The sequence below is a fragment of the Arachis hypogaea genome, chromosome 6, assembly GCF_003086295.3.
Source record: "Arachis hypogaea cultivar Tifrunner chromosome 6, arahy.Tifrunner.gnm2.J5K5, whole genome shotgun sequence".
Taxonomy (NCBI): domain Eukaryota; kingdom Viridiplantae; phylum Streptophyta; class Magnoliopsida; order Fabales; family Fabaceae; genus Arachis; species Arachis hypogaea.
In genome coordinates, this window is record NC_092041.1 from 101,840,822 (window position 1) to 101,867,569 (window position 26,748).

General features: G+C 34.7%; 1 protein-coding gene across 1 annotated transcript; it reads left to right on the forward strand.

Annotated features, from left to right (window-relative positions):
- The first annotated feature begins 9,012 nt into the window (after positions 1 to 9,012).
- Positions 9,013 to 25,948, forward strand: LOC112805823 (monooxygenase 2-like). The gene is made up of 4 exons (XM_025848153.2): positions 9,013 to 9,040; positions 9,219 to 9,341; positions 21,840 to 22,015; positions 25,709 to 25,948. Exons 1-4 carry the CDS (start codon positions 9,013 to 9,015, stop codon positions 25,946 to 25,948), a joined length of 567 nt encoding a protein of 188 aa, XP_025703938.2.
- Positions 25,949 to 26,748: the final 800 nt, after the last annotated feature.

Sequence of the window (26,748 nt, forward strand, 5' to 3'; positions counted from 1 at the left end):
GGTTTGGATTGGATTGGATTTGCGGTTTTGTAAATTAAAAAATTAAATACATATAACAAATCTCAACATCAAATTTTAAATAATTAACAATGACATAACAAGTCTCAACAATATCTTAAAAAGCCAACGATAACATAACATAGAAATAAAATTATAGGTTAGTTAAAATAAATAATAAATAACATTTTGAGCATCAACTATTTATTAAATAATAATAATACATGAATAATATAAAAATGTATAATAAATTAAACATGTTATAAGTACAATTATAAATATAATAATAAAATAATAATATTATAGCACATTGTGCGGTTTGGATTTGATTGGATCAGTTATGAAAAGTAGATCCAAAATCCGATCCGATCCAGCGGTTTGTAAAAAATAAAATCCAATCAAATCCAAATTAGTGCGGTTTTAATCGATTTCGATTTAAATTGGATTGGATGAACGGTTTAATTTAAATCGGTTTAAATTTGAACACCCCTATTAAACACGAGTTAATAGAGGAGAGTTTAAAAAGTATCAAATAATGCAAAGTACAAAATATTTTCCTTTCCTATATGATGCATGTTGCATGTAATTAACATAAGGCAACCAAAGAATACTCCGCCTCGGCTTTAAGAAAATGCTCTCCAGAGTATTTGAAGAAAAAGACGCTATCCTTATCCATCAACCACTATTCTCTCTTGCTTTCTCTATATTCTTTTGAAAAGATATATATATATATATATATATAGTTTTCTTTTCTCCATTTCATCTGTTCCACCTGGCTTGGATCTAGCAATTCATCGTATTAGTGGCCCCTAAAAGTACTTAAAACTAGGGAATTTTCCTGAATACAGTGCCAAAACACCAATACTACTTATTAGACTTCGTATCTTAATGAAGTGACAATACATACACAGCACGTATATGTTTATGGTTGTTGCAAATCATCTTTTGTCAAAATAATGCAATAACAAATCCTTAGCTTGTCTCATTATGTTGAACTGTTGAACAACATTCATGATCGGCTTGTTTATTATCGGAAATTTTGTGAAACAATAAAAATCAGTCTAAATTAGTTTAAAATTGTTTTATTTTATATTTATTAATTATCTCTGAAACAAATACATAATATTAGATATAATAATTAATAAATATATAATTTTAAATATTATGTATATAAAATTATAGTGCTAAATTAAATTAAATAAATTTAGATTATTATTTCTCTAACAGATTTAAATAAAAAATAATATTATTTTAATCTTTAATGTTTGAATTAAATTTTAATTTTGTCTTTAACATTTGAAGCGTCTTATTTTTATTTTAAATAACTTATTTTATCTTATTCTTTTCTTCTGATCAAAATTAATTTTTTTTCAAAAATATTTTTTTCAAAATATATCATATATATGTATATAATTTCGTTCTAGGGTAAATGGATAATTTTGCTTTTTTAATAATTTATTTATAGAGTAAAGTATCGTTTTTTTCCTAAACGTTTAGGATAAGTTCTAAAGTTATCCCCAATGTTTCAATCGTCCTATTTAAGTCCCTAATGTTTCAAAATTGACTCAATATTATCCTGCCATTAGAGATCCGTTAACAGAATTGACGGCAGGTAGGGACTTAAATAGGACGAAAACGTTGGAGAAAAAAAGATACATAAAAATACATTTTAGTTTTATCCTTCAATAGTATCAATTTTTTACTGTATATAGCATTCGATTATTTTTTTAATCACATCTAAGTAAATTTCACTTAATCACATTACTTTCATTCTAAATAAATTTATTTTTTTTTATAATTTTACACTTAAAGTTATAAGTTAATATAAAAATATAAAAAAATTATTTAGAATGAAAGTAGTGTGATTAAGTATAATTTACTTGGGTGTGATTAAAAATAATTGAATATTATATATATAGAGTAAAAAATTGATATTATTGAAGGATAAAATTAAAATTTATTTCTATGTATCGTTTGTCTTCAACGTTTTCGTTCTGTTTAAGTTCTTTACGTTTCAAAATCGTCTCAATTTTGTCCTGCCGTTAAGTTTGTTAACGGATCTCTAACGACAGAATAATATTGAGCTAATTTTAAAACGTTAGAGACTTAAATAGGACGATTGAAACGTTAGAGACAACTTTAAAACTTACCTCAAATATTGGGGACAAAAATCATACTTTACTCTTATTTATATATAATAACCTTCAATATCCTACTTATTATTAGGATTCTACTGAGTGATTCTTTGTTTTATAAAAAAAAAACAATTAAATATTTTTCGTTAAATTCTTGTTACATTATTAAGTTGAACGGTACGGTTGAACCACATTCATTATATCCTTAGCTTCTTAGGATTATAGGGAGTTTTTTATCTTAAAAAAAATAAAAAATAAAAAAACCCCAAGAATTATCCATAATTAAGTGAGAGGTCCGCTACTCAAATTTTCATAAATCATGTCATTCTGTTTAAGTTTATTATCTCTCGTTTAATTAATAAATTTATTCATGTTTTAGATTTTCCTCCGTCTCTAATTAACTACTAAACTATCTCTTCTCATTTGATCTAATTTAGGGTTGGTAATGGATGGGATATGATTTAGATTTTATCCTAATCTTACTCATGAGTTAAATTTTTTTTTTAAAATTCTACCCTACTCTATTCGCGGGTTGAAAATTTTTTAACTCTAACCTTATCTGCACCCTAAAATTCTAAACCCTACCCTATCCGACCCTACTCGCAGAAAAATAAAAAATTTTTAAACAAATATAAAATTCAATCATTCCAAATTTCATACATATTAATAAAATAAAAAATAAAAAATTAAGTTCAAATTAAAATTATAAATAATAAAATCTTAAAGAAATCTAACATAAAATTACAAATAATATGATCATCAACTAGTTTAATAGTTATTTCAAGTTTTTATAAGAGAAAGATTGTGAGTTCAACATTCACTTTCTTCATTATATATATATATATATATATATATATATATATATATATATATATATATATATATATATATATTTAATTATTCTGTTGGTCCCTATAGTTTTACGGAATTTTCAATTAGGTCCCTATACTTTTTTCTTTTCAATTAGGTCCCTAATAATTATTTTTTTCAATTTAGTACCTACCGTGACAAAACCGTATGAGATAACAGAATATTCTATTCGAAAATCAAATATTCTCGTGTTTGAATTAAAATAACTAATTAAATCCACTTCCATTTTTTTAAATGCCAAAACTACCCTTAGCATTTTATTCCAAAATTAAAGAACCCTAAGCAGCGCTTGCTCTCTGAATCCAGTGGCGTTTTCCCGCCGTTCATCTGCGTCGTCGTCGTACTTGGTCTGTGCTGCATTGCTCTGCTTTGTTCGTCTTTGGTCTGCGCTGCGATGCACTGCGTCTGTTCTGTTCGTCGTGTTCCGTCGCCGTGCCTCACCTGGCAATAAAAATAATAACGGATTAGCGACGTGAGAAGGATGCAACATCTTGCTTGACATCAACGACAGTGACCATCTCATCTTCGATCGTCTTTCCCCTGCAGGAAATTGAAGATTGGGAATAAGAACTGCTCTCTCCAACCGTTAATCGGCACTCAGCTTCGATTCTCTCTTTCGGCTGGATAACACTTCCCTCTCTCCTTTTATACCTTTTCCTCAAGGTATCTATGCTTATGCATCATTGCATATTATAATAGTTTAGTGCTGATGTAGGTTCTATTTTTTAGTTTCAATTCAAAAACTATTCCTAATTTATAATAACCTCCAGAAGTAGTTCTATTAAACACATGGATGAAATAAACTTATAGCTGATGCTACTAACAATGAGGAAATAAAAGATGGTGGTCAACCGAATCTTGAATCCAAGGATAATCACAAATTGGTTGACAATAATACCGCACAAACTCTCACTGATGAAGATATTGAAGCCATGCGAAGGTAACATTTTATGCGATCCTTATTTAGATGTGAAAAAGAAAATGTTTATTAAAGCATTATTAACTGCTCGTGATATGAACAAGATGAACTCATTAAATTCCATACTTCCAACAAATCAAGTTTTGTCACAAAGAAAATCACAAAATGGCCAAGAGGTTTTATTTTTTTTCATTTTTATCTTGTATTATTATTAATTTGATGGTTGATTGTTAAATAAACATGCATGATTATATATGGTCCAATAATATTCACTTGTTGATATTGTTTGACATGATTTAATCCATAAATGTGTGGAAGAAATTTTAGACTGTTGCCATATGTTTTGTTTGAGAAAATTATGTGCAGAAAAAATTGGTTTTTTGGTTTGAAAAAAACGATTTTAGTTATTACTTTTTCACAAAGATGATGGTGCTCCAACTTCTTTTATTCCAAAAGCAGGCTAGCTACTATGTTCCAAAAGGGATAACATCTCTTTCACCTCCAAATGGTTTGATGGAGAATTAAGACTTCCTGTGTTCATGTTCAATGATAACTCAACTTATTATTTCCGGAACATGATTGCATATGAGATGTGTCCAGATTTTAATAACAATTTCGGATGTAGCTCATTCTTTAATTTTCATTCATGCATTCTTTGATTGATGATGCCGAAGATGTAAAAGAGCTCAGATTAGCTGGTGTGTTCCAGAACTTGCTAGGGAGCGATGAAGAATTGGCGAAATTCTTCAATGAATTGGGCCATGACTTGCCAACTAAATTGTTCCATTACATCAGAACTGATGCTGTGGCCTATAGCAAAAATAATATCCAAGTCAAGTTTCAAATTCAAAAGCATTATAGAAAAAGATGGAATAAGTGGCTCGCTGAAGCACGCAATACTTACTTCAATACCCCATGGTCTCTGCTTACCTTTCTTGCTGCATTACTAGCCTTACTTCTCACTTTGATTCCTATGCTTGTTCAAAGAGTGAAATTGCAACACAAGAATTAATTTTCAGCTGTATTATATTGAAATTATATTTTTTATGATTTTTATTTTTAGATTTTAAATTTCAATAACACAAATACGTAGCCTTGAGATTTTTTATGGTTTACCATAATATGATAAAGACACAAATTATATTTCATGAATTTAAATAGATATAAAATGTTATATGATCATAATGAATATTTGAATGATAGAAGTTTACTTTTATATATACTTATTAATACTATTTCTGTTTCATTTTATCCCGTCATTACCTTTTTTTTGTATATTCTTAAGATAGGGTATTTTAAAAGTCAAGAAAAAGGAGAAAGTATTTTTGGTATAATTTGTATATCAATAAGCAAAAGAATGATAATGACAAAATAAAAGGGATTATATGAATATTTTTCATGTCGTAGAATCATTGAATATGGATTATAGTAATATCTTTAATTGAATATTTATAATTTTACTGAATTTTCAATTAAATCCTTATACTTTTTTTCTTTTCAATTAGGTCCCTAATAGTATACAAGTAATTTCACAATTCTCTAACATTTTTTTTACGTTCAATGTTAACAAGGACTAAATTGAAAAAAAAAATGTATATAGACTCAATTGAAAAGAAAAAAAGTATAGGGACCTAATTGAAAATTCAGTGAAACTATAGAGACCTGCAGAATATTTAAACCTATAATATATTAGGGGTGCGAGTAAGGTATACCCTATATCCGTATCCGATCCTACTCGCAGGCGAGTAGGGTAGCGAGTAAGGTAAACAACCCTATCCGAACGGGTTAGTCCGTGAATAGAATATAGATTGTCAATTTTAATCTAACCTTACAATTAAATACTCTTGCAATCTACTGTGAATAGGATAGATAACTCTACTTAAACGAGTTATTTTGGATTAGACATCCACAAATAGAGTATAGATTGCAAGCCCTAATCTAACCTTACAATTAAATACTCTTGCAGTCTTCATATATAATATGTGCTCACACCTCCTAAACCGAGATTCTATCGCCTTTTGTCAAAATAATGTATAAAATACAAAACTTCGGGCTAGTGGGTTGGGTATAAGTCCTCTGCGTCTCGTTACGCTAATCCAATAACGTACACAAAATAAGCTTATCCCAATTGCATGATTGCTGACTAATTAACTAGAACCAACTACATGTTTAAAATGTATTTAAAGTTGAGCAAGTAAATATTAAGTGAAAGATATGATAGACTATGAAGCCTAACATCAAAGAAAATTAGATTCCACTGAGAAATTAAAGTTTGTCTGATTCCTTTTCCGTTTTCTCTGCGCTTGGCAGTCTGGATTTTTCTAGCTAAAGCATTAGTAAAGAAAAGATATTATATAAAAGATTCTATTTGTAGAAAGTGACCAACTTCATATATTCCAAAACAAGCTAAATTAACCAATAATTACAATAATAAGAAGATAACACTTCTAGACTTTTGCTTAAGGAGTTTTTATTACTAAATAAAGGAAGTATATAATATGCTCCGTGATGTTATATGACCAAAGTAATTAAGTTTAATTAAGTCTAATAATTTATTGATATAATAAAAAATTAATTAAAACAACGGAGACATAAAAAAAACTTAGTTAAAATTAATTACAAAAATAATTTATTCATCTAATATCTCTTTAATCTATCCACTACTACATTTTAAAAATTTAATAACATTTATCTCTTAACATTTACTAAAGTGTAGTAATTATTATAAAATTATATATAAAGTAACATTTATAATGAAATGTTAGTAAATACATGTAATTAAAAAAAACTTAAAGAATATTACCTATTTCTATTGACATGAAAATAAATGAACATCCCCTCTTTTGAAAATTAAAACTGGAGACCTAACTTAACGGCTGGGACGGAAGAAAGAACGGGGAATCTGCTAGTGCAGAGAATCAATGCGCTAAAGCTATTGGCGTGATCTCACTCCAAATCTTGCTCTTCTTCACACTCTCGCTCTCAATTTCACTCGCACTCTTGATCGCGATCTCAATCGTGCTTTCAATCTCGCTCGCACTCCGCTCCTTGAATCTCTCTCTTATTTTAACAAACTCTATTTTTCTCGCTCGATCATATATAGGGTTTGTTACTCTCTGTTTTGAGGTGAGTCTGACGGAGAAAGAGAAGAAGAACCTCGTTTCGTGTTCTCTATTCTCTAATTTTCACTGCTTCATTATTATTATTGCAATCTTCTTAAGAATTTTGTATATATTTGTTAAGATCTGTTGGCCATGAATTGATTGAATTCCTAATGTTAAGATTTACTCAATTCAAGCCCAGGAGCCTCGGGCAGGATACTGATGATTCCAGAATCGCATCTCCAACTGCTAAGGTACTCCTTTTTCTTTTCTCGCTTCATTTCCCAAATTCATTTAGTTATAGTAGAAATTTTTTGTACTAGAAAGTAAAGTGTTAGTAGTTAGTAACTAAAAAAGAAGCATCACTTGGATATGATGTGACATGTTACGACTATTGCGTGCACTGGGAGTTATAGGCTGAACTTTTTGTCAATTTTGTGTATAATTGGATTTGGTTCAGTTATAGCAGCAGATTTGTCTTGTTCTACAAATATATAGAAAGTTGATTAGCAAAATTTTGTAACAATATTATTACTGTTTCAATAGAATTATTTGATTAATCAATTATTCATTATTTTTAATACTTTGATGCAAAGATCTCTAATGGGATTTTTAGTCTTGTTGCTTCTATACTTATACAAAAATTCAATCAAATGTATATTTCTACCAAATTAACTGTTTAGGAAAAGAATGATTTGCAGTCATGATTCATGCCTGATTGAGCTATTCTGTTATTGCTAGTAGAAAAGAGCGCTAAGAAGCCATTGTTCATTGTATTGCACATTGTTCAGCATTACTTTGATTTGGCTGCTAAGAAGCCCTAAATTATTAATCAAACAATGATAGAGGAAATCTTGTTTACAAATTGTATTGTTACTTGTTAGTATAAAAGAGGTTGAGAATTGGTGTTAGTAACCCTTTCCTTATCCTCATGCAAATATAGTATAATGATTCTACTGTTGCTGTTGTTGGATATACAAATATTGTAAGTGGTCTAAGTTTATTTGTTTTTGCTATTTGTTGCATTTAGAAGTTAGAACCATCATTATTACATACTTGTCTGGGAAAATCTACACTAGTTAGTAAGCTATTAAACAGTGATCTCTATGTTGTTTGTTGGTAAATATAGTAACCCTGATCCTCATCACAAGATTTTTATTTTATTGTGTGTGTTATGTAAAAAGAAAAACTTATAGTATAAATTTAAGTTGAACCTACTAACTAAACTAAGCCTCAATACCTTTGATCCTCTTGCTTGAAAGTTGAACTAAAGGGGAATGTGAACCAGAACAAGCTCAACTGATAATAATTATAAGAAATAAAGAATGAATAGTAATACAAGCATGATGATTTCAGTAATGTATTCATTTTTCTTTTTATCCTTTTTTTAAGCACAAATAAGGTCACTTCTGGACTGCTCATTCGTGATTCCATTTTCTAGGCTCATTTGTGATGGAGTATTTGCATTTTTACTCTTACATGTAGGTTATAAAACATTGATAGACTGCTTCCCAACTTCTGCTTGTTGCCGCCACCGTCAATCCCCATTTTAGCAACCATTTAAGCTTTAAAACAAGTAGGATTTTCTTATCTATATCTTAATAAGTGAATGCATGTGTTAGATTATATGTTGTACTTGATTTTATGCATTATTGTCAAGAATTCTTTGATCTCTTCTTCTAATTTTTTGGTAGAAAGTTTGAAGAGGTACTTCTCCTATATTTAGTCTTGAGATTTTATCTTACATACCTTCTATAATTTATATTTTATATATCTATTGTATTTCTGTAAAATTCGTGTCCACATGTGGTGTCATTGTGCATCATAGCTCTTCACCGTTGCTTGCTTCTTCACCGTTCAGGACTTTAGGTCTATGCCTCTTTTCTGCCTCAGTAAAGAACAACAAAATCATCCGTGCCTATCGCTTTTTAGCTCCTTCAATTTGGGATTTACATGGTCTATTGGGTTCCATGTTAGTTCAAGATAGAACATGTATGTTACGAGAAATCACCTTCAAGGTGAAGAATAAAGCTCAAGCACAATCTTAGCATGGATACTATTCCAAGCGTCTGCACTTAAAAGGTCAAATTACTTGCTTGAACTACAAGCCACTAACACCTTATGAGGGCTTAAGTATGTTTTTCTCTCTCACATGATCATAGTCCTAATCCCCTTGATGGTTTCTCAAACTTGTAGCGGGTTCTTTCTTGGAACCTGTTGGTTTTAACACTAAAAATTATTATCAGCTGTATAGGATGGTGGTGAAGTTTGAGGATGGCAAAGAACTACGCTCCTTCACTTTCAAACAAGAGGATCAATGTAACACCCTACCACACAAAGTCTTATGCTTAAGTCATAAAACAGAGGTGGTGAAGTATTACGACCTCTAAAAGTAAAATTATACATATATAACATAATTGAAAGGAGTTTTTATCTAGGAGCTTTTGGAGAAAAGTTAACACAAAAGCGTTAAACAGAAAAGTGCATCACTCACATAAGTGATAACGTAAACGAAACAGGATACGAATGAAACAACACATAAGTATATCTAACATAAGAGAAGAGTTCCAAGATATAAATAACTAAGCTTCTGACTCAACTCGTGAAGTTATAACCAGCCAGAGTACATAAACATATATACATATACACATGAGAATCCTAAAAGAGCCTAAAATACGGTTTACAAAATCTGTTTCTCCAAATCAACCTCTAAGAGGGATAAAGCATCATATACATAAATAGTGGAGATAATAAGTATTTATATATATACATCAAGCCAAAATAAGTCCCAAAATACAAAAGGTCTTTGCTGTAAGAAGCTCCCAGTATGCCTCAAGGAGGTGCCTCATATCCTGCGTCTGAAAACCACAAAATATGTATAGGGTGAGAACCAGAGTTCTCAATATGGTAACAGTGCCTACATAACTAAACATATAAGGTCTTGGGAAAGCCAGAGGCAATCCTAGAACTTTCGACAATTGAATCAATCTTAAAAAATAATTAAACAAAAAACAGATTAGGCGACTAACTAAGGATCTTCATTCTGTCTAACACTTCCCTTTCCAACTCCTCCGAACCTCCCAACTGCCACTGGACATATTTATTTTCAAACACAGGTTTTAAATACAAAGAAATCACAATTAGAATGCAGATACAGTAGATAAACAAGTAACAAGTAGTTCATATAATCAGTTAGGCATTCCAAACAAAGCACACCAAACAAACACATAGATGCATATAATGCATGCCTGTCCTATGGCTGATGAGTCTCATCTGTCGGTTATCAACCCAATCTGACATGTCTGGTAGCTAACCCAGGCACAGTCTCTCTGTTGTACATTAATACCATTAGAGGGGATCCGTACTTTGTCATCGTTAGAGGGTATCTGTGTCCTGTCACAATTAGAGGGTATCTGTGTCCTGTCGGGTATCGGTGCCTTGTTACCCTTACAACCAGAGAGAAACATACAAGCATACTGACATTCAATATTTTCTATCATGACTCATTTACCACATTCATTCATTTTTACCCCTTTTTTCATCAATAAAATGCTTATTTCCATCATACACCACACTCTTCTACCCAAGGACCAAATATTAGGATTTAAAACAAAATTTACCAAGGCTTGAAAGTTGAAGGAATGGTTTAAAAGCACAATTTCATATTCCAGAAAAATAGGAGTTCGTGTACGCGGGGAGTGTGACTCGAAACAAAGGCCTGCGTCACGTGTTACCCTTCACATACGCGACCCTTCAAAATTTCACTTCTCGCGTACGTGAGCAGGTGCACGTACGCGAGACACCAAACCCGAAGAGAATGGCCACATCACGTGCGAGACTCGCGTACGCGAGTTATGCAGGGTAGCCAAAATGTTCATATGTTGCAGAATTTTAGTTTTAGACTCCGAACATCCGACGCGCATAATGTTTTCGTTTTAAAATATTTTTTATCCATTTTTCAAACAGTGTAAACTTCTCGGACTAAATTTTCTTTCAAGAAAATTTTGAAAAAATTAGAAGGTCCGAAGGCCAATTTATACTCCGTCAAAATTGGTCAAAAATTAAGCTTTTCTCAAAAATTACCAAACCTCAACTTTCAAAACATTTTCAATCTCAAACCCTTTAAAACTTACCAAATTTGCATCAACCACATTCAATCCTTCCTCAACACCCCTCAATTACTCCACAACACACCAATTCACAATTATAATCACTTCACACAATAATTCATATCTAAACAACATCATACATAATCATCAAATTCTACACACACACACACACACACACACACACACACACACACACACACACACACACACACACACACACACACACACACACACACACACACACACACACACACACATATATATATCATCAAACATCACAAACTTGTATTACCCACCACCATCAATTTTCTGATGCCATTATTCATCAACCCAACTATTTCACAACAATTCAACATAATATGCATATCAATACATGGTTCAACCTTTACATACATTAATATACATCACAACATTACTAAACCTCATACATATCCACCAATTTCAATCATCAATATCACAATTAATTTAATCTTATTCTACGGTCAACTAGCCTAAATTTTTATGACACATTATATTTTAGTTACGATAAACCGAAACCATACCTTGGCCAATTCCTCCTAATGCACGGAACACCTCACAATATACCTCACCACAAGCTTGTCAACCTCAGCTCCTCCCCAACAAACCTAGCCTCCAAAACTTGATCTCAAGCTTCCTTTTTCTCAAATTGACTCCACTTCACAACCAACTTTCAATCTAACATCATAATTTACTACTATAATTTACATAGAGTTCACTAACTCAATAATACATAAAGAGGTTGAGGGAGCTTACCTTGCTCACAGCTCAAGTGACCTAAACTCGACAAAACCCATAAGCTAAATCGAATCTAAATACCAAAATTAAACAATTTTCAACATAATTGCTCATCAATTTCGAAATTGGGAAGGAGAAAGTTGAGGAAGAAAACTTGACTTCCTTACCTAATTAAGTACTGCAATTTGTAGAGCTTGACGCGTTGGTCACATGGCCACAAACGGTGCGGTGATCAGAGCTCCGGATCAAAAGTTATTTGGATTTGATTAGAGGGTTAGGTTTTGGAACTCTCTTCTTCCCCCTCTTAAAGTTTCCAGTGTGTTTCAATGTGTGAGTGAAGGGAAATGAGCTAAGCTCATGGGTATTAGTGTTTTGAGTTGGGCCTTGGGCCCAATACGGACCCAGTTCGCTCAGTTCGGCCTATTCAGCCCAATTTTGGGCCAAATTCTTTAAAATTAGTGTCAAAATTCTTATTTTAATTAGCTCTATGGTGCACGAAAATTACACTCACTCATATGTAATTCCGCACAACTAATCAGCAAGTGCACTGGGTCGTCCAAGTAATACCTTACGTGAGTAAGGGTTGAATCCCACGGAGATTGTTGGCTTGAAGCAAGCTATGGTTATCTTATTATTCTTAGTCAGGATACCAATAGGGTTCTTTAGTTTCAATTGTAAAAAGTGAAAGGGCATAAAATAAGTAATTGTTACTCAATAATGGAAAATATGTTGGAGTTTTGGAGATGCTTTGTCTTCTGAATCCTTACAACATAATGCTTTCTTACTTTCAAACATGCAAGGCTCCTTCCATGGCAAGCTATATATAGGGCGTCACTGTTGTCAATGGCTACTTCCCATCCTCTCAGTGAAAATGGTCCAAATGCTCTGTCACAGCACGGTTAATCATCTGTCGGTTCTCGATCATGTCGGAATAGGATCCATTGATCCTTTTGCGTCTGTCGCTACGCCCAACACTCGCGAGTTTGAAGCTCGTCACAGTCATCCAATCCTTGAATCCTACTCAAAATACCACAAACAAGGTTTAGACCTTCCGAATTCTCAAGGATGCTGCCAATGGATTCTAGCTTATACCACAAAGATTCTGATTAAGGAATCTAAGAGATACTCATTCAATCTAATGTAGAACGGAGGTGGTTGTCAGACACACGTTCGTGGGTTGAGAATGGTAATGAGTGTCACGGATCATCACATTCATCACGGTTAAGTACGAATCAGTATCTTAGATAGAAACAAGCATGTTTGAAGGGAAAACAGAAATAATTGCATTAATTCATCGAGACGCTGCAGAGCTCCACACCCCCAACAATAGAATTTATAGACTCATGCCATCAAAAAGTACAAAGTTTATTTCTAAAATGTAATGAGATACAAAATAAGTCTCTAAAGGTTGTTTAAATACTAAACTAGTAACCTAGGTTTACAGAAAATGAGTAAACTAAGATAGATAGTGCATAAATCTACTTCTGGGGCCCACTTGGTGTGTGTTGGGGCTGAGACTTAAGCTTCTCATGTGCCTGGGCTGTTTCTGGAGTTAAACGTTAGGTTGTAGCCTGTTTTTGGCGTTCAACTCCAACTCCCAACCTGTTTCTGGCGTTCAACGCCATAATGTAACATGGAACTGGCGTTAAACACCAGTTTACGTCGTTTATCTTCAAGCAAAGTATGGACTATTATATATTACTGGAAAGCCCTGGATGTCTAATTTCCAACCCAATTGAGAGCGTGCCAATTGGACTCCTGTAAATCTGGCATTAAACACCCAGAAGATGCTTTTTTCTGGCGTGTAACACCCAGATGGCTATCTCTACTGGCGTTGAATGCCCAGTAGATGCTTCTTTTGGGCGTTTAACGCCCAAAATAGCTCTTACTGGCTTTTTCGCACCAGTGACCTTCTTTTTGCTATTTTTATCCTCTGAATCCTTCTGTGACTTTGTGAACTCGTGCAATTTCCATTTTACCTTGAAGAAAATTAATATGAACCTATGAAAATCAATTAATTGAAAAATAAGCTTTGTGAATGGCTGGGTTGCCTCCCAGCAAGCGCTTCTTTATTGTTTTTAGCTGGACTATTACTGAGCTTTAATCAAGCCTCAGTTTTGAGCATTCTTGCTCAAAATTTCTTTCAAGATAATGTTTGACTCTCTGTCCATTAACAATGAATTTTTTGTCAGAGTCATTATCCTGAAGCTCTACATATCCATATGGTGACACACTTGTAATCACATATGGACCTCTCCACCGGGATTTCAATTTCTCGGGGAATAATCTGAGCTTAGAATTAAACAGCAGAACTTTTTGCCCTGGCTCAAAGACTCTAGAGGACATCTTCTTATCATGCCATCTTTTTGTTTTCTCTTTGTAAATTTTTGCATTTTCGAAAGCATTAAGTCTGAATTCCTCTAGCTCATTTAACTGGAGCAATTGTTTTTCTCCAGTTAACTTGGCATCAAGGTTTAGGAATCTGGTTGCCCAGTAGGCTTTATGTTCCAGTTCCACTGGCAAGTGACAGGCTTTTCTATACACTAGCTGGTATGGAGAGGTCCCTATAGGAGTCTTGAATGCTGTTTTGTATGCCCACAGAGCATCATCCAAGCTTCTTGCCCAATCCCTTCTACTGTTAATCACAATCCGTTCCAGGATTCTTTTAAGTTCTCTATTAGAGACTTCATCTTGCCCATTTGTCTGTAGATGATATGGAGTGGCCACCCTGTGGCTAACTCCATATCGAACCAAAGCAGAGTAAAGTTGTTTATTGCAGAAATGAGTGCCCCCATCACTGATTAGTACTCTAGAGATACCAAATCTGCTAAAGATATGTTTCTGGAGGAATTTCAGCACTGTCTTAGTATCATTAGTGGGTGTTGCAATAGCTTCCACCCATTTGGATAAATAATCCACTACCACCAGAATATAAGTGTTTGAGTATGATGGTGGGAAAGGCCCCATGAAGTCAATACCCCATACATCAAACAACTCAATCTCCAAGATCCCTTGTTGAGGCATGGCATAACTGTGAGGCAGATTGCCAAATCTTTGGCAACTGTCATAATTAAGTACAAACACTCGGGAGTCTTTATAGAGAGTAGGCCAGTAGAAGCCACATTGGAGGACTCTTGTGGCTGTTCGCTCACTTCCAAAATGTCCTCCATACTGTGATCCATGGTAGTGCCAGAGGATCTTCTGTGCTTCTTCTTTAGGCACACATCTGCGGATTACTCCGTCTGCACATCTCTTGAAGAGATATGGTTCATCCCAAAGATAGTACTTTACATCCGTGATCAATTTCTTTGATTGCTGCCTACTGTACTCTTTGGGTATGAATCTCACTGCCTTGTAGTTTGCAATGTCTGCAAACCATGACACTTCCTGGATGGCAAAGAGTTGCTCGTTCAGAAAGTTTTCAGAGATCTCAGTAAGAGGGAGGGACGCCCCTTCTACTGGTTCTATTCGGGATAGGTGATCTGCTACTTGGTTCTCTGTCCCTTTTCTGTCTCTTATTTCTATATCAAACTCTTGCAGAAGCAACACCCATCTGATGAGTCTAGGTTTTGAATCCTGCTTTGTGAGTATATATTTAAGAGCAGCATGGTCAGTGTACACAATCACTTTTGATCCTAATAAATAAGATCTGAACTTGTCAATGGCGTAAACCACTGCAAGTAACTCTTTTTCTGTGGTTGTGTAGTTCTTCTGTGCGTCATTTAAAACATGACTGGCATAGTAAATGACATGAAGAAGCTTGTCATGCCTTTGTTCCAACACTGCACCAATGGCATGGTCACTAGCATCACACATCAGTTCAAATGGTAATGTCCAGTCTGGTGCAGAGATGACTGGTGTTGTGACTAGCTTAGCTTTCAGAGTCTCAAACGCCTACAGACACTCCTTATCAAAGATAAATGGCGTGTCAGTAGCTAGCAGATTACTCAGAGGTTTGGCGATTTTTGAACAATCTTTTATAAACCTCCTATAGAATCATGCATGCCCAGAAAGCTTCTGATTGCCTTAACATTGGCAGGTGGTGGTAATTTTTCAATTACCTCTACCTTAGCTTGATCCACCTCTATTCCCTTGTTCCAAATTTTGTGTCCAAGGACAATTCCTTCAGTCACCATAAAGTGACATTTTTCCCAGTTTAAAACCAGGTTAGTCTCTTGGTACCTCTTTAGAACAAGTGCTAGATGGTCAAGACAGGAGCTGAATGAGTCTCCAAATACTGAAAAGTCATCCATGAAGTCTCCAAATAGAGAGCATGCACCTTTGAAAGGTTGCAGGTGCATTGCACAGGCCAAATGGCATCCTTCTGTATGCAAATACGCCGGATGGACATGTGAATGTTGTTTTCTCTTTATCTTGGGGATCTACTGTAATTTGATTATAACCTAAATATCATCCAGGAAGCAGTAGTATTCATGACCTGCTAGTCTTTCTAGCATTTGGTCTATGAATAGGAAAGGAAAATGATCCTTTCTGGTAGCTGTATTGAGCCTTCTGTAATCAATACACATACGCCATCCTGTAACTGTTCTTGTAGGAACCAGTTCATTTTTTTCATTATGAACCACTGTCATACCACCCTTCTTAGGTACGACTTGGACAGGGCTTACCCAGGGGCTATCAGAAATGGGATAAATAATCCCAGCCTCAAGTAATTTAGTGACCTCCTTCTGCACCACCTCCTTCATGGCTGGATTCAGCCGCCTCTGTGGTTGAACCACTGGCTTAGCGTCACCTCCACTAGGATCTTGTGCATGTATCTGGCTGGGCTAATGCCCTTAAGATCACTGATGGACCACCCAAGAGCTGTCTTGCGTGTCCTTAGTACTTGAATTAGTGCTTCCTCTTCCTGTGGCTCTAAGGTAGAACTTTTGATTACAGGAAAGGTATCACCTTCTCCCAGAAATGCATATTTCAGGGATAGTGGTAGTGGTTTAAGCTCGAGTTTGGGAGGTTTCTCCTTTTCCTGAGGGATTTTCAGAGGTTTTATTATTCTCTCTGGTTCCTCCAGATCAGGCTGAGCATCTTTAAAGATATCCTCTAGCTCTAATTCGAGACTCTCAGTCATGTTGACCTCTTTTACCAGAGAGTCAATAATATCAATGCTCATGCAGTCATTTGGGGTGTCTGGATGCTGCATAGCTTTGACAACATTCAACTTAAACTCATCCTCATTGACTCTCAGGGTTACTTCCCCTTTTTGGATGTCAATGAGGGTTCGTCCAGTTGTTAGGAAAGGTCTTCCTAGAATGAGAGTTGCTCTCTTGTGCTCCTCCATTTCCAGCACCACAAAGTCAGTGGAAAAGGCAAATGGCCCAACCTTGATAATCATGTCTTCAATCACGCCTGATGGGTATTTAATGGAGCCATCATCAAGTTGGAGACATATCTGGGTTGGTTTGACTTCTTCAGTCAAACCAAGCTTTATGATAGTGGATGCAGGTATTAGGTTGATACTTGCCCCAAGATCACATAGAGCTTGCTTGGTATAAGTGCCCTCTAATGTGCATGGTATCATAGAGCTTTCGGGATCTTTAAGCTTTTCTGGTAAGCTTTTCAGAATGACTGCACTGCATTCTTCAGTGAGGTAAACTTTTTCAGTTTCTCTCCATTCCTTCTTATAACTTAAGATCTCTTTCATCAACTTAGCATAAGAGGGTATTTGCTCAAGTGCCTCTGCAAATGGAATCTTTATTTCAAGAGTCCTGAGATAATCTGCAAAGCGGGCAAATTGCTTATCCTGTTCTGCTTGGCGGAGTTTCTGAGGATAAGGCATTTTGGCTTTGTATTCCTCAACCTTAGTTGCTGCAGGTTTATTGCCTACAGATGGGGGTTGAAAAGCCTTTTTAGAGGGGTTGCTATTAGCACTTGTATGTGTCTGATCTCCCACTGGCGTTTGAATGCCAGCGGTGGAAGTTGGAGTGGCGTTTGACGCCAACTCCTTACCTGTTTCTGGCGTCTGAACGCCAGAACTGATCTTCCTTTGGGCGTTCAACGCCAACCTCTTGCCTGTTTCTGGCGTTTGAATGCCAGAACTGAGCATGGGTTGGGCGTTTAACGCCATCCCTTCACCCTTTTTTGGTGCTTGAACGCCATAATTGTTCCTTTCTAGGCTCTTATTGTCCTCAGAGGGATTTTGGGTAGAGTTTGTTTATTTCTTGGCTTCTTGCTGCCTTGAAGTGAGGTATTTAATGTTCTCCCACTTCTTAATTGAACTGCTTGGCACTCTTCTGTTATTTGTTTTGATAACTGCTATTCTGTTTGCTTCAACTGCACTTCCATATTCATATTAGCCATTCTTGTTTCTTGCAATATCTCCTTGAATTCGGCTAGCTGGTTTGTTAGAAAATCTAATTGCTTATTGAATTCAGTAACTTGTTCTGCAGGACTTAGTTCAGCAGTTACTGTTTTAGCCTCTTCTTTCATGGAAGGTTCATTGCTTAGGTACAGGTGCTGATTTCTGGCAACTGTATCAATGAGCTCTTGAACTTCTTTAATTGTCTTTATCATGTGTATAGATCCACCAGCTGAGTGGTCTAGAGAAATCTGAGCTTTCTCTGTAAGCCCATAATAAAATATGTCTAACTGCACCCACTCTGAAAATATTTCAGAAGGACATTTTCTTAGCATCTCTCTGTATCTCTCCCAAGCTTCATAAAGAGATTCATTATCTCCTTGTTTAAATCCTTGGATGCTCAGCCTTAGCTGTATCATCCGTTTTGGACGAAAATATTGATTCAGGAATTTTTCTGACAGCTGTTTCCATGTCCTTATGCTAGCCTTAGGTTGGTTATTTAACCACCTCTTAGCTTGGTCTTTTACAGCAAATGGAAACAGTAACAATCTGTAGACATCCTGATCTATTTCCTTATCATGTAATGTGTCAGTAATTTGTAAGAACTGTGTCAGAAACTCTGTAGGTTCTTTCTGTGGAAGACCAAAATACTGGCAACTTTGCTGCACCATAATAATGAGCTGAGGATTCAACTCAAAATTACTGACTCCGATGGAGGGCATACATATACTACTCCCATATGAAGCAGTAGTGGGGTTAGCATATGACCCCAGAGTCCTTTTGGACTGTTCAGTTCCACTTAGATCCATGATGGAGAAAAGGAGATGATGTGGATTTATTTTATTATATAAGAAAAATAATTTTCGAAATAATAAAATAAAATAAAAACTAAAATAAAAATTTAAAAAAATATTTTATGAAGATTTTTGAAAAAGTGGGGATAGAGAAAGTGGTTAGGATATTTTTGAAAAAGATGTGATTTTTAAAAAGGATAAGATTTGAAAAAAAAATTTGAAATTGAAATCTGAATTTAAAAAAAATTCGAAATAATTGCTTAAAAATAGTTAGAAAAGATAATTTTTTTTTGAATTTTATTATGAAAGAGAAAAACACACAAAAGACACAAGACTTAAAATTTTTAAATCCAATGCTCCTTGTTTTCGAAAATTTTGGAGGAAAAACACCAAGGCATACCAAACTTAAAAATTTTAAGATTAAAGCACAAAGAAGATTCAAGAACACCTTGAAGACTCACAAGAACAACAAGAACAAAAGAAAGAACACCAAACTTAAAATTTTTAGAAAACCAATTTAAAATTTTCGAAAACTAAAGAAAAATTAACAAGAAAACACCAAACTTAAAGTTTGGCACAAGTTTTAATCAAAGAAAATTTATTTTTGAAAAAGTTTTAAAAAGAAGATACCCAATTACCAAGAACACAAACCAACGCTCTAGCCAATTGAGCTATAAATGTAACGTGTTTTAAAGAGGAATCTTTAATAAATAAAAATATTTTTTTTAAAACTAATATTTTGAAAAATGCACAAGAAAAATAAGAAAAGAAACAAAACAAGACAAACCAAAGATCAAACAAGAAAAATTGACAAGAACAATTTGAAGATCAAGGAAGAACAAAGAACAAAGAACATGCAATTCAAAAATTGAAAGACAAAGAAAAGCATGCAATTGACACCAAACTTAAATCATGACACTAAACTCACACAAAAGACTCCAAGAAAAATTAAAACTAATAAAGAAAAATAATATTTTTGAAATTTTTTTTAAAAAGGAATAATAGAAGATGCAATCCTAGTGACTCTAAACAATAAAAAGAGACAAATTTTTCTTAATCTAAGTAACAAGATAAACCGTCAGTTGTTCAAACTCGAACGATCCCCGGCAACGGTGCCAAAAACTTGGTGCAAAAAAATTACACTCACTCTATGTAATTCCGCACAACTAACCAGCAAGTGCACTGGGTCGTCCAAGTAATACCTTACGTGAGTAAGGGTCAAATCCCACGGAGATTGTTGGCTTGAAGCAAGCTATGGTTATCTTATTATTCTTAGTTAGGATACCAATAGGGTTCTTTAGTTTCAATTGTAAAAAGTGAAAGGGCATAAAATAAGTAATTGTTACTCAATAATGGAGAATATGTTGGAGTTTTGGAGATGCTTTGTCTTCTGAATCCCTGCAACATAATGCTTTCTTACTTTCAAACATGCAAGGCTCCTTCCATGGCAAGCTGTATGTAGGGCATCACCGTTGTCAATGGCTACTTCCCATCCTCTCAGTGAAAATGGTCCAAATGCTCTGTCACAGCACGGTTAATCATCTGTCAGTTCTTGATCATATCGGAATAGGATCCATTGATCCTTTTGCGTCTGTCACTACGCCCAACACTCGCGAGTTTAAAGCTCGTCACAGTCATCCAATCCCTGAATCCTACTCGGAATACCACAGACAAGGTTTATACCTTCCGGATTTTCAAGGATGCTGCCAATGGATTCTAGCTTATACCACGAAGATTCTGATTAAGGAATCTAAGAGATACTCATTCAATCTAATGTAGAACAGAGGTGGTTGTCAGGCACACGTTCATAGGTTGAGAATGGTGATGAGTGTCACGGATCATCACATTCATCACGGTTAATTACGAATCAGTATCTTAGATATAAACAAGCGTGTTTGAAGGGAAAACAGAAATAATTGCATTAATTCATCGAGACGCTGCAGAGCTCCTCACCCCCAACAATGGAGTTTAGAGACTCATGCCATCAAAAAGTACAAAGTTTAGTTCTAAAATTTCATGAGATACAAAATAAGTCTCTAAAAGTTGTTTAAATACTAAACTAGTAACCTAGGTTTACAGAAAATGAGTAAACTAAGATAGATAATGCAGAAATCTACTTTTGGGGCCCACTTGGTGTGTGCTGGGGCTGAGACTTAAGCTTCTCTCGTGCCTGGGCTGTTTCTAGAGTTAAACATCAGGTTGTAGCCTGTTTCTGGCGTTCAACTCCAACTCCCAACCTGTTTCTAGCGTTCAACGCCAGAATGCAACATGGAACTGGTGTTAAACGCCAGTTTACGTCATTTATCTTCACGCAAAGTATAGAGTATTATATATTGTTGGAAAGCCCTGGATGTTTACTTTCCAACCCAATTAAGAACGCGCCAATTGAACTCCTATAGCTCCAAAAAATTCATTCTGAGTGTAGGGAGGTCAGAATCCAACAGCATCAGCAGTCCTTTTTCAACTTGAATCAGATTTTTGCTCAGCTCTCTCAATTTCAGCCAGAAAGTACCTGAAATCACAGAAAAATACACAAACTCATAGTAAAGTCCAGAAATATGAATTTTTCCTAAAAACTAATAAAAATATACTAAAAACTATATGAAATTACCCCAAAAAAGCGTATAAAATATCCGCTCATCACTCTACCTCATTAAACTATAAAATTTTATTTTCTAATTTCTTAAATTAATAATTAATTTATTGACTAATTATTTACTGATTTCTCATGTTTTACAATCAAAGGTACCCAGGATGGATTCAAAAATCTCAAGCTTTCTTAATTTACCTTTTGGTGGCTTAGTTTATACTATAAGTTTCTCTATTTATCAAATGGTTAAAGAAGGGGTATGCTGCAGCGAAGAGGTACGAGCTATGGAAAAGCGAGTACTTTTGGAAACTTTAGCTGGTCAGATCTCCCAGGATCTGATTCAGTTTTCTTCAAAGCTAGCAATAATTAAATCAAATCCAGATAGGAAAACATTGTTGGAACATGCATATGGGTCTAAGCTTCTTGCAAAGGTTAGTAGTGCATATTCTGATTTAATTAGCTCAGCTCAATTCGTCTTAGCTATCCATATATATTGATCCAAGAATGTTACAAAAAGTAGCAGTAACAACAAAATGAGTAATTAGTTGAGATAAGCCTCAATGTAGTCCCTGAAGCTGCACTCGAGCCTCATAGTAGTCCATGAACTTAAAAGTTCCTCAAATTCATCCCCGAACTTGCACTCCGGGACTCAAAGTTGTCCTTCCGACAATTTCTGGACACCTGGCGCAACCGAAAAGCTGAGCTGACAGCCTTCGTGACACGTGAGCCTTACAACGGTTAGCTGATGTGGCAGAGTAAACTCTCCCGCATCAATTTGGTCCCTTAGTTGAAGTTAAAACCCTAATTCCCAAATTTGAAGGCCACAGTGCTCACTCTGTTCTCTTCTCCTCGGTTTTGTGTTCTTGTCTTATCCATCTTTAAAACCCGACGGTTATGACAAGCACGAGCTATGGCATAAGTACATAGATATCACACAATTGTGGCGTAGGATTTACCCAATTGTTATGAAACTAGGCAGTGTATATTGGATAGAAATAGTGCCACGATACAAAAATTATGTTATTATGTAGCAGAGGAACTTCGATGAACAAAGCTGAAAACCACTCGAGCAATTTATTTATTTTTCCACTGTAACTCTTAAAAGGGTGCCTAATGATGTTAGTATATGGCATTGTATCAAACATAGATCTTGAGGAAACCATGATTTTCACAGAATATAGAATGTAAAGCCTTTCAACGGAGCAAAGTTAGCTTTTGTATCTTCAATAGCTATCTGCCTACATATCTTCATTTCCAGAATGAAGAAGTGCCATTTACAACTATATGTAATCATACCTAGTCAGAGCCGTCCAACAAGACCCAATACTAATGTACTCAGTTGCTTATAACTGGTATTAGAAACTGATGAATGTCTGTGGAAGTGAATATCAGCTACATAAATGAAATCCTCTGCTTTAGAACAAACAGTAGCTCAAAAGGAGAACAGTATAATCGTATGATGACCAAAACAAAGAGCATCAGAAGCACTAGAAGTATGAAAATACAACGCATCACCTTAGCTCATCTGCTGGTTGACGAACTTAATCAGGTCAGAAGAGGGTGTATTCTGATTGACCTTATCCCTCTCACTTTCTGTTAGTAGCTCATCCGCTGTTTCAGCGGTCTATGGTGTTCACTTCCTCTTGCTTGAGATAGCCGTAGCTTTGCCCTTTCCTTTCCTCTCAGTCATCCTGAAAAATTACAGGTAACGAAGATATGAAATTTAATCTAAGACATACAAGGTAAAAACAATATGACAAGCAAGCAAGAAATAGAAAACAAAGGATAACAATTAAGTGCATGTGAAATGAGAATAAGAATTGATTGGAAGTTGAAAAAAATGTCATAAAGCAAAAATCAAGCAGAAATTTCAATTAATCGGAATCAAGTTAAAGCAACTAAGCTTGCTTGTTTAATCAAAAGGAAAGTAAAGGATGACGGCATTATGCACTAAAGAAAACAAAATAGTTAGTTAAACAAGAAAAATTGTTAATTAAAAAAGAAAAAATCAAAGGTTAGGTGCATAACAATCAAGATCATAAACCTTGAGAAGTTTAAAAAAGAGTATCACACAAACAAGCTTAGTTTCACATTCACAAGCAATACGCTATGCTTAAAATGACCAGATTGAATATGTGTAATGCACATAATAACTCAACCAAGCATTACATGTCATTCAAGCATATACGCAAAACATTGATGACAAAAAAGGTGCCAAACGAGGTATAATCATCCATCAATGCTTTTGATCACTCAAATTGCAAAATTGGTCTAAAAAGAGCGAGATTAAAACTTAATGTAACCAAGAATCATTTAAGATGCAATAGTGTAATTGAATGGTTACAAAAGTGAAGATGCACCAATATTCCAAATATAGTCAAAAGAAAACCTCAAATAAGCAAATTTACAAGCTTTGGCCATTTGAAAAATTTAAAAACATTCACTTCAATGGTTGAGGTACAAAGAGTTGAAAACAAACTTTGAAGGAAAATTTTGACCAAAAGTTGACAAGGAAGTCATAGAGGTAATTCAAAACCAGTTTAGCAAACAAGGGTCTATTAGAGACAGAAATCCGTCAAATAGAGCCTTGTTGCTCCAAATCAATCAACGCATCACCTTAGATATTCACTTACACACAGTTAATCCACATTTGTGCACTATTCAACAGTAACTGTCCTATGATAGTTACTCAGTTTCAGATCAACTCTGGTCTCGCTGGGAAATGGTCACAGCAAATTTATACCTTCTTTGCACCACCTTAGATAAATAAACATCTACACTCAACAGAACCAGAAAAACAATCCCAAATATGCCACAGGGATAGTTTACATATTAACACACAAAAGGTAACATGACTTTGTTTTTCTTGTTCATCAAGGACTCTTATACATCAACATCACATTGGAGATCACTAGCTAATCCTAACTTAAAAAATGTCTTGAATGCAATGCGGATGACGAAAAATGTGAGGATAAGTAAGAAACAAAAATGATATCCATTGTAAGTAAATACAAGCTAAAGATTTCATCCATCTGGTGACCTTTAAGGATCTGATTTAACAGTTTGTATGATTTAAACAGAACTTAATAATACACAAATGGCTTGATCAGGACAACCCATCAAATTGCTCTTTCGAAGTAAAGGCATGAGAACATTAGTAAAATTCAGACAGTTTCTCACCAATAATTTTTTCCATTAAACAAATCTTCAAAACATAGCAACAAGTACGACCATCAATTTGATTAAAGAATCAGGTAAACTTTTACAATTAAGAAACAAAACCAGCACAAATCAACAACAATCAGAATAAAAATGAGAAAAAGGAAAATTGATGAAAGTTTCAATGAGCTGCACTGCAGAAGATTGAGAAATAACACCAGGTATCGTTTTTTATTTGAATTTTTTCTCTTTTTTTTTCTCACCGTAACAAACCTAGTAACTGATCAAACCCTAGCATAGAGCCCAAAATAGAGGCGTTCATAGCCACAGATTACATTCGAAAGAAACGACCTGAACTTTAGTGAATGTTAAATTAACAACAACATCAAAACATAGAGAAAGCACATATTTTTTTCATTTTCGGCTTACCTATGTCAGAGAAACTAGCCTTCCCAACTCTGTGTATGAAGGAAATGACAACAGCGATGCTCCAGGGCCTCAGTTTTCGACTGAAATCGGTGCGGTTAATGCAATCGCACATGCACCATTGGTGACTGTCTGAAAGAAGAAGAACCCTCACTCTCTGTTGTGTTTGTTTTGTGTTTTGAGAGGAGGAAGGAAGGAGGAAGGAGAAAGGAGGCTTTCAGCATGAAACGACGTCGTTTCATCTCATTTTGGCGCCACAGCCAAAACGGCGTCGTTTCAGTAAGGCCTATGTGTCACGAAAGCTTCTAGCTCAGCTTTTCGGTTTTGCCAGGTGTCTAGAAATTGTCGGAAGGACAACTTTGAGTCCTGGAGTGTAAGTTCGGGGATGACTTTAAGGAACTTTTAAGTTCACGGACTACTATGAGGCTCGAGTGCAACTTTAGGGACTACATTGAGGCTTATCTCGTAATTAGTTATGTGATTGAAATATGATGGCGAATTATGATTCCCTCTGACAGGTTAATCTCATGAATAATTAGATTTTGATAAGTTATAATGCGATTCGATCACCAATAGCAAAGTGGATGGGATTTTCTAAGGAAAATTACGTTGGTCATTGTGCTTTCCGTGGACTTGTTTCTTATTCAGAAGGACAGCCTTATGGACCAAGAGTCAATTATATCTATGATAGAGGGGTGCATTCAGGATATGTTCCTGTTTCTCTAAGAAAAGTTTACTGGTTCATTTGCTTCAACAGTTCATCTCCAGGTCCTAAATGATAGCTCCATACATAATTAGATTATCCATATAGACATATTATACATAATTTTATATTTAATCATGTAAGCATATTGAAAAAATAGGAAAATTGACCTATCGGACCAATTTTAACGTTTAAATATCTTGGGTTTAATTTGTAAAGTAGGTGTAGAATACGTAATTGAAGAAAAAGATTTTAATTCAATATTTTTTTATTGTTAGCAAAGAAAATCTTTTGTAACATTTATTAGAGTATTACTATAGAATATCTATTGTAACATTTTTTAAAGTGTTATTAGAAAGACTTATTATGACATTTTTTAAGTGTTACATAAAATATCTATTGTAACATTTTTTAAGTGTTACAAAAAATATCTATTGTAATATTTTTCTAAGTATTATAGAAAATATCTATGGTAAATCATTCTACTCGTGGTTCCTTAATCTATCATCATCTTTTGAATTTCCCTAAATCGATGCTACTCGTGGTTCCTTCTCTACTCGCACTGAATCATTCCTTCTCACTTTGCATTCCTCTACTCGCGTTTTATGGTGCATGTTCTTTCAATTGATGACTCCGTTGTTGAATCTCCTATGCCAGCCCGTGAAAGAGCTCAATAGCAAGTCCGATTAGAAGCGTAGTCTCACCGAATGATTATATCTTCATATGCGGCTTCGGTTTTTGTCTCTAGTGCTTTGCAACTCTCTCTCTTTCTCTCTCTCTCTATCTCTCTCTCTCACACACTCCTCTTTCCATTGTGCCTTAACAGTTGTAATTAGTTTCTTCTTCACTCATGGCATTGTGGTAGCACGAATCCCC